Genomic DNA, 12,774 nt, shown 5'->3' on the forward strand with positions numbered 1-12,774 from the left:
GGGGGGAACTTTAGACCTCCAAGATCTTGCAGTTTGCCCAAATTTTGAGTATCACAGATAACTGAGCCTACGATTGTCAGTTCATTTGATGTGAAAAACAGTTTTAAATCATCAGGGCGAAGGGCCAAATAGCCCTGAAACAGTGCTGTCTGGGTGGTGGTACCTATCTGAGAATAAGTAACACTAGTCTTCTCCTTAGGTGAAGCGTTACTTATTCGAAGTAGTGCAATATCATGGCAACTCGTTGTGAAGGTATTCACAATATGAGATATAACCTAAAACGATGCCACCTTAAAAATTTTCTGTTTATTCAGAAATGGCTGTGTATTATGATGCTAAGCACTTTATATACATAGTCTAAATTTGTTCGCAGCTTGAGGCTCTAGCCCTAAATGCGCATTAGTCTAAATACATCATACACCATCAGGCATCTCTCATATTGTGGAGTTATACTTCATAACTGTTTTTGCCATCATTGCATCACTTGGGTACCTACCCACTCACTGACGAAGGGCCAAATAGCCCTGAAACAGTGCTGTCTGGGTGGTGGTACCTATCTGAGAATAAGTAACACTAGTCTTCTCCTTAGGTGAAGCGTTACTTATTCGAAGTAGTGCAATATCATGGCAACTCGTTGTGAAGGTATTCACAATATGAGATATAACCTAAAACGATGCCACCTTAAAAATTTTCTGTTTATTCAGAAATGGCTGTGTATTATGATGCTAAGCACTTTATATACATAGTCTAAATTTGTTCGCAGCTTGAGGCTCTAGCCCTAAATGCGCATTAGTTACATAATATAAAAATATACCTGTTGGTGAGAAGTCAATTGAAGGTAGACAGATTTCCTTCAATTTTAAAATCATGATTCAAAGGTGCAGGTCGGGACACAGTATAAAAAACGCCTGATACGGAGCTCTGTTAATCAGTGTTACTCTTGTTCTTGAGATGGGCAAGGCAGCGGACTTAAGCGAGTTTGACAAAGGCCAAATTGTAATGGCCAGATGACTGGGTCAGAGCATATCCGAAACGGCACGACTGGTAGGATGCTCACGGTCAGCTGTGGTTATTACCTACCAAAAGTGGTCTGGGGAGAGGGAACCCACGAACTGCCGGCAAGGTGTTGGACAACCATGGCTCATCTATGCTTGAGGTGAGCGAAGGCTCTCCCAGATGGTACGTGGCAACTATGGTGTAATTAGCCGGTAATTGGAATGCTGGTGATGGGAGTAACGAGTAACGACACACTGTACATCGAACCCTGCTGAAAATGGGGCTGCTCCGCGTGCCCATGCTAACCACAGTTCACCGGCGACTGCGCCTCCAATGGGCACACGAGTCTCAAAACTGGACCTTGAGTGATTAGAAGAAGGTCATCAGGTCTGATGAATCACGTTTCCTCTTGCACCATTTGGACAGTCGGGTATGTGTGCATCATTTATATTGGCAAGTGATGGTGCCTGGATGCACCATGGGACGAAAACAAGCCGGTGGCGGCGGTGTCATGCTTTGGGCAGTGTTCTGTTGGGATACCCTGGGTGTAGTCATCCATGAGCTGGGCAATCTGACGTCTACCACCTACTTAAACATTGCTGACCAGATACATCGTTTAATGGCAACGGTCTTATCCTCTGGTGGTGCCTTCTTTCAGCAGGATAATGCACCATGCCACACCGCCCAGATTGTTCAAGAATGGTTTGCAGAACACAAGACTTCCAGGTATTGCCCTGGCTGCCAAATTCCCCAGACGTCGATCCCATCGAGCATCTGTGGTTTGTGTTGGAACAGCAACTCCGATCTGCAGGATCTCAACCATGGACCTTAGAGGAGTTAAAGGATCTGCTGGTTACATGTTGATACCAGAAACCACAAGACACATTTAGAAATCGTGTTGCATCCATGCCTCACCGGGTACAAGCTGCTTTGGCTGCACGTGGAGGACCATCATATTAGGTAGGTGGTCGTAATGTTTTGGCTCATCAGTGTATGTCAAAGGCTTATGTGAAGGATTAAAGATCTCTAATTGTTTCTTAGAGTTGTGGGCATCTTATGTTGTCTAGCTAGTCATTAAGAGGTTTTATAGCATGGATCTTTTAGGAATATATCTATGCAGGTCTGGTTCTTCGTTGAAACAGTGGTTGACTAAGATGGGATAAATTATCATTATCTCAGAATTTGTTGGTAAACCACACGAAATGGAGATGGTCCTGATATTTCAATTTGTTGTTTTTTTTTGGACCATTAGGGAATGATTGATGTTTCGGGTAGTCAGTGTAATACTTGTCTCAAGAATCCAATTTAAAATGTTATGTAGTGGATCGATTACATAGCTACTGCAGCTTTTCAAAATAAAAAGTGGAAATCTGATGGTACCAATTTTCGTTTGTTGGATAGGCTGTTAATCACTTTATCCTTTTCCATTAGATGTTAATATGGGCAGTTAAGACCCTGACCATATCTAATGGCATTCAAAGGGAGGGAGGATGTTCTGGTTTTGGATTGTGTTCACTGTTGGATGGTTCATTTAGAGTAAACATTATTCAAGTTGAATCAGTGAGAATTATCTTTGGCTTCATTAAGGCAGTTGAGAAAATGATTAGTCTGTACTTAGACTGCCCCTTGTTTCTTCTAAAGCAGCAGTTCCCAAACTGGGGTCTGCGAAACGAGATATATACAGTATATATATAAATAATCCCTGTGGTCGTAACCTTGTTTTTATAGGTATGAATAATTTGCATAATGTAGGGTTTGCTAAGGTGTAGATCGATTTCTATTGGATACTCTAAATTTTTATGCTAAGATACCTAATATATCACATATTCGCCTTCGGCGACACTTCACAATAAAATATTCGTTCAAATTCTTGTCCAGCATAGACAGAACGAAGATAAAAGTAGCGGGCTGGTACTGAGGGAGTCTTTCTTGACAGTCGTTAATCAGTTGTATAGTTTCAAGATAGGGTAAGAGTTGCTTGTTGATGGATTCTCCATTATTTGAGAAGAGTCGAGGTAAGTGCAGTTGGGTGATAATTAAAACGGAAGGAAATGACTGCTTGTGAGCAGTTTTCCATCCAATAAGAAAATCATGGAATGAGTGTAAAAAAAAAGCGATCTAAAAGAGGCATGAACTCAGAAGCCCAGGTTTTGGAAAAGTGAGGAAATGCCATCAAGAATTGAAGTCATAGCATCGAAATTGTTCAGGATTTTTGTAATCACTGTCTATTGGTGAAAAATAGAAGAAAAGTAAACTAATAAGTCAGATCTATCTTTAGATGAAAACGCAATAAAATGAGGGGCAACCTTTTCATGCAGCATGATGGGTATTATGTTAGAAATGCATCGCCTGACACCTGGGGTGGGAGGTAATCTGTTGATCCAGAATCTACAGGAATCTCCCCAAGTTCGTTGATGCTTTTTAATTTCTTTTATTTGAATCTGGACTTTCCTCCTATGGAGTTACCGAGTGAAGTAATTTTCCTCGGTGATTTTAATGTTCACAGCTTAGTTGGCTTCAATTCATAGTTAATTGACCCAGCTGGTCGAGCCTTTATTAGTAACCTCACTTATAACTATTCAATTCAATATAACCATAAGCTAAACCCCAGCTTTATTGCTGTTGTGGGTATTGCATCAGTCCTTAATGTCACGCAATATTACTGCTACTGATTGCAATAAAGAGATACGAGCAATTGCCCGTGTATACAGTATATATTTTCAAGGCCAGGTTGAATAATATTGTGTTGTGCCCATCAATCAAAATGTCCCATTGATTTGCTTAATGTTTGTATGATATCCTTATGATATTACAGTATTAAATAATTTAGTGGTTATAACATTGTTTGATACAAGTGAAATAAAAATATTCAAAACGTTTTTGCAAAAATAGATACCATTTCAGTTACATTTAAAAAAGTTCAGCATTGAATAATTTATGGGAGAGATTATGTATACTGTATAAAGACTGGGTAAAACTCAGTGTACCGAGAAAGGAAAGAAAAGATTGGGAATCACTGCTCTAGTAGATCTCTCTCTTCCATTAGGGCTTGCTGTACCACTACATAGGGGTGGGGGGGCTAGAAATGTTGGAAGCCATCGTGGCCTAAACCTGACTGTCGGCTGTTGCCTCAGATAATAAATTGACGATGGTTTCTTCAATACAGTCTCTCTCTCTCTCTCTCTTATTGACATTCCCAGTCTAATGTCGTTTGGCATTACAAGAATGCGAAATTGGGTGATCTGTGCGATTTCTATTCCTATTTTCCTTGGATTAGTATTCTAAATGTTCAGATTCTAATTCTGTGCTCAGATCATATCAGTGAAATTATTTTTGTAGTGATGAAATCCTTTCTTCCTAATTTGCACCCTATAATAATAAATGATAAAGCTGTTCAATATGTGGATATAGAATTTCGCAGTTCGCTTGTAACCAAAATATTCGGCTTCATTTTCTGCGCAAATTTAAAGTATAAATTTTAAAATTTTTTATAAATTTTGAAGTATAAATTTTTATAGGCAGAGGACTCTTTTTAGCTTTCAACATAATACAAGACCTGTATTTTTATATTTAGTAATAGAAGACCTTTTTTAACCGATTCAACTGTGTCCTCCATTACAATTTCTGAAAGGTGGCAACCCTAGATGGGGCCCGAAATGAGAATCTTGCCAAGGGCCTGATTTTTCCTTAGTCCACCACTGTGTTTATTTTTTATTGCTTGCAGTAATTTCAGGCTGCTATTTTCAGAGTTTTGGTGTGGATAGAGGGGGGGGGGGAAACACCTTGCCTGCTTTCTTTCATCAGATTCATATCAGGTTACTGGAAAAGCCTAGATGAGCGTAACGTTTACTTTTTGGGGGAAAATTTCTGAAAATACACATTTCCTGAAACTTAATTATATTATCTAAGCCATATTCCTAAAACAGGTTTATTAATCCCCCCCCCCTTTATAATCCAATTATAGCCCTGTTGTGCTTTTTCCAAAGCAATGGAGAAATCACCAAAACTTAAACTATCTCAAATGTCGATCTGAACCATGATCGCCAATATGGATTTCTTCAGTGTCAATCCGCTGGTGATATATTGACTTATGTTACTCATCTTTGGACAAATTCGATGGAAAAAGTTGGCGAAACTTTGTGAAATACAATGCTTTCGATCATGTTTTCGCATGACAGTCTTCTAAACAAGCTCCAATCGTATGACCTACTGACTATTTTTTGCAATTTGGTATCCAGTTGTCTCTCTGCGGGTGATATCTGCCGGCATTCGCCTTCTATCTTCTCCACTACTACTGATGGTTCCAAGGTTCAGTTCATTTTCCCATTCTCTTTTCCTCGTGTATATTAATGACCATCTTCCACTGACTGGAAGTACCATCCTGGATTTCCAGCCATCTGCCAGTCCACTGAATATTCACCACCAATGCCTTAAATGCTGATCTCCAAATAATGTCTGCTGTCGAACAGAAAACATGTTGACTTCAGTACTTCTGAAAACTCTGCACTGTTTTATCCTCACAAAAAAGGGGGAAAAAAAGCGTTTGCTACTTCTATGCCCATCAGCAACACTCAGATTTCTAAAAAAGATTACATATCTCTCTTAGGGATATGTGATTTATCTATTCAAACTCTCTTGTCATAAGCACATCACAAATATTGCTTCGTCTACATAAGAAAACTGGGATTTTGTTTTTACTTCTAAACTTACTGCTGTACAACTTTCAAATCCATTCTTCCATGGAATATTGTTCCCACTACTGGAGTGTTACCCCCAAAACCTTTCTGAAGCATGCTGACTATTCGACCCCAGTCGGGTTAATTAATGACTATTACAAAGTCTCTCCACTCTCAGTCTCATAGACTTTCTATTTCTATTAATATTTCCATTGGCCTTGTTCTTCTGAAATGGCATATCAGATTCATCTGCTCTCTTCGAAACCAGTTAAAACACATATCGCAAGCAGTCAGTTATCCATTCACTATCCAACTCCAAATCCACAACACCAACTTTTCCTCTTTAAAATTTATGCATTTTACTTCTGTTACGTGGATCAACTTGTCTTCATGTGTATTTCCCAAAACTACAGTCTACAACAGTTCCAGCCGCATATCAACAAGTGTTTTCTCAGCATCATTAAATACTATAGGTTACAATACCTCTCCTGTTTGGGGTTTCTATATATATATATATATATATATATATATATATACAGGGTGTTTCAGTTAAACGTTTCAGAACTTCTAAGAGGGGTAGGGTACATCCTGACAACTCGAAATCATATAGCAATGTGGGGTCGGAAATGCTTTCCTGAAGCGGTGTTGTACACAGAAGCACCATAAAGAAAAGAGACCGTAAGTGAGAAATCGTTTTAATAATACATGAAAAGAAGCAAAAGGTACATGGATTAAAGTAAGTGTTCGAAGTTTCTTCCACGGGCTACAATGCACGCCTCACATCTCCGACGCATGGACATCCGAACATTCTGGAATACTCCAGGCGAATTTCGGATTTCTTGAACAAGAACGCCAAGTTAGTAGGATGGATGATTACACAAACGCAGAGCCGATATGCATTTGGCGTACGGGGCTGCAAATTGTAGTGGGCCAGCCGCACAGCGTTTGTACGCGGAACGATATCCGACGAGGCGTATTCCCAGTCATAATTTCTTTGCAAGACTGCACCAGAGGTTAGCTGAGAGAGGTTCATTTGAAAGAGCTGATAGGGACAGGGTAAGAACAGCACGGACTCCAGCCGTCGAACAGAATGTGCTGCAGCATGTACAGGTTAATCCAAGAACGAGTACACGAAGTCTAGCAAACGCAGTCGGGGTTTCCCATTGCAGCGTCTGGAGGATTCTCCGAGAACAAGACATGCATCCGTTTCACGTGCAGCGTGTCCAGACACAGCAACCAGAGGATTATGCACCTCGTATTGCTTTCGCACAGTGGTACCTTGGAAAATGTGCTACAAATCCCCTTTTTCCTGCTGAAGTGTTGTTTTCCGATGAGGCATCCTTCACAAGGGAAGGAATTTTCAACACGCATAACGACCATATCTGGGCGGTCGAGAACCCGCATGCAATACGACGTCGTGCAGCACAGATTCGATTTTCGGTCAATGTATGGGCCGGTATTATGGGAGATCACCTCATCGGACCTTACCTGTTACCGTGTCGTCTAACCGGACCTATCTACTTGATCTTTCTGCAGCAAGTATTGCCACAACTTTTGAGAGATGAACAGATTTCTGCATCGATGCAACAGACAATGTGGTTCCAACACGATGGAGCCCCTGCCCATTATAGCGGAGATGTTCGTAACTACCTGGATGTCACATTTGGTCAACAGTGGATCGGACGTGGTGGTCCCGTGCGTTGGCCTGCTCGGTCACCCGACCTACCATGTCTTGATTTTTATTTCTGGGGTCATATGAAATCGCTAGTTTATGACACCCCTGTTGACAATGCTGAGGAGCTGGTTGCAAGAATCGCAGTAGCTGCCGAAGAAATTCGAAATTCGCCTGGAGTATTCCAGAATGTTCGGATGTCCATGCGTCGGAGATGTGAGGCGTGCATTGTAGCCCGTGGAAGAAACTTCGAACACTTACTTTAATCCATGTACCTTTTGCTTCTTTTCATGTATTATTAAAACGATTTCTCACTTACGGTCTCTTTTCTTTATGGTGCTTCTGTGTACAACACCGCTTCAGGAAAGCATTTCCGTCCCTACATTGCTATATGATTTCGAGTTGTCAGGATGTACCCTACCCCTCTTAGAAGTTCTGAAACGTTTAACTGAAACACCCTGTATAATTCTCGCGGTCATTCCTTCCTGTCAAATACTCTTATGGTCCTACTTCATTACTTTTAATTCTAGATATCATTCATTGATTAGGACAAAAACGTCATTATATAGATAATGACGTTTTTGCCTTACATATACAAGGGAGTTTCGAAAAGTTCGTACCCTGACCTAGATAAAGAAAGCATCAGTAGGAAGATGCCGTTTTTAATATAAATGATCTACATATTCAATAACTAACACGTTAAATTTCATACCCATAGGGGATCATACACCAGAGGTCGACCCCGGAATCTGAGGAAGGACTCTAGGGTTGATAGAGTGGAGTGTCGAGCAATGATCAAGTTTCTGCATTTGCAGGGCAAGAAAGCTCAAGAAATTGATGAAAAAATGAAACCTGTGTATTGACAGAATTGTCCATCCTATGACACTAAAAAAGTGCAAACGGGAGTTCCTGTGTGGTCGTACAAATGTCTTTGATGAGCCAAGAGAAAGAAGCCCATCAACATCCACTGATGTTGATGGCTTATTATTTCTAGGTGAGGGTACGACAGTGAGACGGTTGCAAATGTTGAGCAGCTGGTGCTTAGTGACAGACGTGTGACAATTCATTTCATCGCAAATGCAGTGGGAATTAGTTATGGTTCTGCTTACAGCATTTTACATGACCATCTGCACATGTCTAAGGGCTCCTCACAATGAGTTCCAACAGACTACAACAACCGCGCGATATTTAAAAACCACAGTGTTTTCGGCCATATTATATGGCGCCGAATTGTGGACGTCAGCCACTCCTATCCACATTAGAAGAATATATGCAAGTGAATTCTGGCTACTGAAGTGGACAAACCATAAACACCATCTCCATAACAAGTTAAGGAACTCGCAGCTTTCTGAACAGCTTAAACTACAGCGTTAACCAGACATCATTGCATGGAAAAGATTAATAACGACAATAAAAATGACTGGCATGATATCATCACCATGCTTCTGGCAGCTTTGTGAGTGGCACATCCCGCCATCTGCCTTAAGAGGCGCGAAATCCTTGAGAATGAAGACCAACAGACTGAAGAGGGCCGACAGATTTATACCAGCCAGCGTGTTGGAATCAATTCAGTGCTTAACACATATTTAAATTGACCTGCAAAGTCTCATAGAATATCCGGAATATAGGAAACAAACCGCAGTCATTCGCTGAGGCTACTGTTGCCTAGTAGTTATGTGCACTTCTGTCAAGAACTGTTTGTACACAATTAAACAAGTGTATATCTCGCACAAGTTGTTTCAGTGCATGTGATAAGATGAACTTTTTGTACTACAATTGCCAAGACTCTAGACAGAAATGTAGTGATGAGTAATTCAGTTTATATTTCAGCTTTTCTTGTATATTTTAGCCATTTTTTTTTTTTTTTTTTTTTAATTTTAATCCCTTTGCATTTTCTGCCGTAAAAGAGAATTTGTTACTTACCAATGTACACCTATATTTTATTTTTGGTAGGACAAATAAAGATCATTATTATTATTGCTGACACCTTTGCAGAAGCAATGTCGAATGCTGTGTTCTCGCCAACTGTTGGATTGTGTAATGCGGATGTTGAGAACTTTTTCGATCGGTTGGTGACGAATGCTGGGTATACCAGTATGATCCGGAGACTAAAGACATGTCAAAGCAGTTGCTTTGATTCGTCTCAGGAAGTCATCAGTGAAGTGGAATCGTGGTTTCAGGCAAAAAGTGTGGACTTCTATGATCATGGCTTTAAACAAGTAATCCATAGACGGAAGAAATGTGTTACTATACATGGAGAGTACATAGAAAAGGATTAAAGTTCCTGTGAAGTTTCACCTTTCTAGGGCTATTATTTCTAGGTAAGGGTACGAACTTTTTGATACCCTCTCGTAGATAACATGTGATAAATTAACAGGCTTGCAGTTGAAAACTAATAATAAACTGTAAATATTACAAAAGTGCAGTATTTTTATGGATTATATTTTCTTACAGAAATTCAAATCTCTGGTTGACAATGTTAAATTGACCGACCATGTTTTGAAACCTATCGAATATTTGGTTGACAGGAGTCTTGATTTCGTCGACTATTTTGACCTTATAGTATATCAGGTAAACTGAAATTTTCTTGTTTATTGATTTCATTAAAACCACAAATAAAATCTTAATTTCGATGTTACGCTTTAATGCTAATTGACGACTGTTGCTCATTACACTGTGTAATGAAACTCTGGTTATATTAACAGTACTGTAATTAATAAAAGTAAAATGCTTGCCTTTCAACTACAGAAAATAGTTCCGTCATTAAAATATGGATTGATATTTTTCTGATTTGTTCTTTAGAATAGCGTCATCAGGTCAGGGAAAGGATGATCTGACCTGATGAAATTCAAGTCTTCCCCTTAGCAAATATATATATATATATATATATATATATATATGCTTGTTATAATTAATATAAAAATGTAGAAATGAGTTATACGGAAAGCCAAAAAGAAAAAGTATTAGTCGAAACGTAAAAGAAATATTTTAAGGGAAGTGTTTCGGCTATTACTTCTTCTTTTTGACTTTTGGCTTTCCATGTAACTCATTTCTACATTTTTATATTCATTATAACATGCATATACACCGATGAGCCAAAACATTATGACCAACGAGTCGTTATGCAAATCGAAGCAACTGCAGGTGAACTACGGCGCGTGCGCAGGTCGGGGCACGGTATAAAAAACACCACATACAGAAAAATCCGTAATTCTGGGATCAACATTGAGACTGCTTCTAAAAATGCAGAAAATATTATCCAAATCCCAGAGATAAATGAACTTGGTCTTAGCGCTGAATACCCAAACCAAAAGGCCCGTCTATTGTAATCTTCAATGTCGACAAAGGAATTTCCAAATATGACCTCCTTGAGGAAGTATATGATAGGAACCTTGCTGATCATATCACCATACGTGAAACTCAAAGTGAATTTAAAGCCAAGTACTCTACCAAATCTAGATCGGGTACCTGTTGCAACTGGATAGTCGAAATGTCCCCGAAGATTTGGAAAATATCCGAAAAACTACGAATATTTGTTGGCTGCGGCATCTCCCTTTCAAGGAGCGCATACCTACCATCAAGTGCTTTAAATGCCTTCAATTTGGACACACATCCCATGTCTGTGTCCGACAAGACTCCACCTGTGGCCACTTGCCGAACGCGGACACACCTACAACAATTGTCTAAACAAAAACCAACCCCCTAACTGCCAATTGCAAAGCCACAAAAATGGATCCTAGTCACTCCGGGATGCCCAATGTCCAATCTATTTAAGGGTGTTCATTACTATCCAGAAAAAAAACCGACTATGGCGGTAAACATAATCGCCATCCCACCAATGTCCTCAAGATTCTCCAACTGAATGCCAGAGATGTGGTCGACCAAATTAGAATGAAAATAGATGAAGAAGAAATTGATATTCTCTGTGCTTGACAGCCCTGCACCCACATTGGACAGGTTCAAGGGCTTCCCCCGTGCATATAGGATCATTGAGACAACCACAAATACCCCAGCCATCATTATTAGGAACACTACAATTACAGTCACAAAGATCGACTCCTTATGTACGTCGTTTGGTGTTTGCACACACATTATCTGCCAACAAGGCTCTCTGCACATAGTCTCCTTGTACACCATATATTGAATATCTCCAGTCATTCATAACTCTCTTACCTTCCAGCAAAATCCTCGTCACAATTGTAGATCTCGCTTGTGGAATAGTCGGGTGGATGGCCATGCAGTTTCCCACAATGTACTGTGCTTAGAAGATTTCCTCTCATCTTCTCCATTTGAGATCCTTAACCAACCACACCAGCTTTCCACTTTCAGCAATACCCTGTGGGAAAGCACCATTTACCTTATCCTTGGCACACGGTCCATAGTACAAAAGTTCTCATCATGGATGGTTCATGAAGCCTGGACCACCTCAGACCACAGGGCCATCTTTCCATCTACCTAGACAACTTGATAGTACTAACTCCACCAAAACAGCTGATTGGAATGCCTTCAAGGATGATATAAAATCAAAGCTACAAATGGATACATCCCAACTAAACCATCTTGATCCACAGGAGCACCTCTCCCCTTTTAACAACTACAATCCAAGAAGCATGTGAGAGAACTATGAAAAAACGTCAAAAGCACCTAAAAGCGGTTCCATGATGGTGCAAAGAACTAGAAAACCCAAGGTGCTAAGTCCACACTGCCCGAAAAGCATTCCAGTGAGCCAGGCATTCCTGGCCCCCCGCTGAGGCCCGGGCTCTACAGGAAGTATATAGAAGATATCGTAACGGACACACAAGCGTCATTCGGCAGAAAAAGAAAGTGTTTTTGTAGAACCTTGTGACAACTACTGGTAATGAAAATGCTTGGGGTCATTTATCATATCATTATGAATAAGCTGCCCAGGGAAGAGATGTTAAATGCAACCCTGACACCCAACGGCAATCCAACACACACACATGTGCTGAATCCATTAATAACATTCTGAATGCCCTACTTCAGACTGATGAGAGTTCCATCAATGATGAACAAAAGCAAATTGAACAAGACAATCGGGCCTTCTCCAACAATAAAATAGAACCTTTCTCCTCTGAGAAAATGAACAAAGCCTTTGACAGAACAAGAATAAATAAATAAATGTCCTAGTCACGATAATATTGAGGCTGAGGTTATCAAGAAAGCACCTTCTGAACCACCTATTAGCAGTGTTCAGCAAATGCCTTGCTAAAAGGATTTTCCCTGATTCTTGGAAACAGGTGGTGCGTCAGCTCACCCTAAACTGTCCAGACAAAGATCCTACTCTACCTAAATATTACCGCCCCACGGCTCTTCTCCCGGTTTTGGGTTAGTTCTGGTTTGCTGGTGCCTTCGATTTCATCTGGTGGCCCAGCATTGTCAGGAGATTACGTCAACTCAGTATTCCACTCA

At 40.2% G+C, this 12,774-nt stretch overlaps 1 protein-coding gene across 4 annotated transcripts in view; it reads left to right on the top strand.

Moving 5' to 3' along the window:
• LOC150078358 (uncharacterized) overlaps positions 1 to 12,774 on the top strand; it is an 821,930-nt gene that overhangs the window by 165,162 nt on the left and 643,994 nt on the right. For all 4 annotated transcript variants that reach the window (XM_090384968.1, XM_090384969.1, XM_090384970.1 and 1 more), the window contains one exon: positions 9,799 to 9,915. In XM_090384968.1, coding sequence (XP_090241094.1) covers positions 9,799 to 9,915 — 117 coding nt within the window. The remainder of the gene's footprint in view (positions 1 to 9,798; positions 9,916 to 12,774) is intronic.

This window comes from Mastigoproctus giganteus, chromosome 11, assembly GCF_048544385.1.
Source record: "Mastigoproctus giganteus isolate SK-2022 chromosome 11, ASM4854438v1, whole genome shotgun sequence".
Taxonomy (NCBI): Eukaryota; Metazoa; Arthropoda; class Arachnida; order Uropygi; family Thelyphonidae; genus Mastigoproctus; species Mastigoproctus giganteus.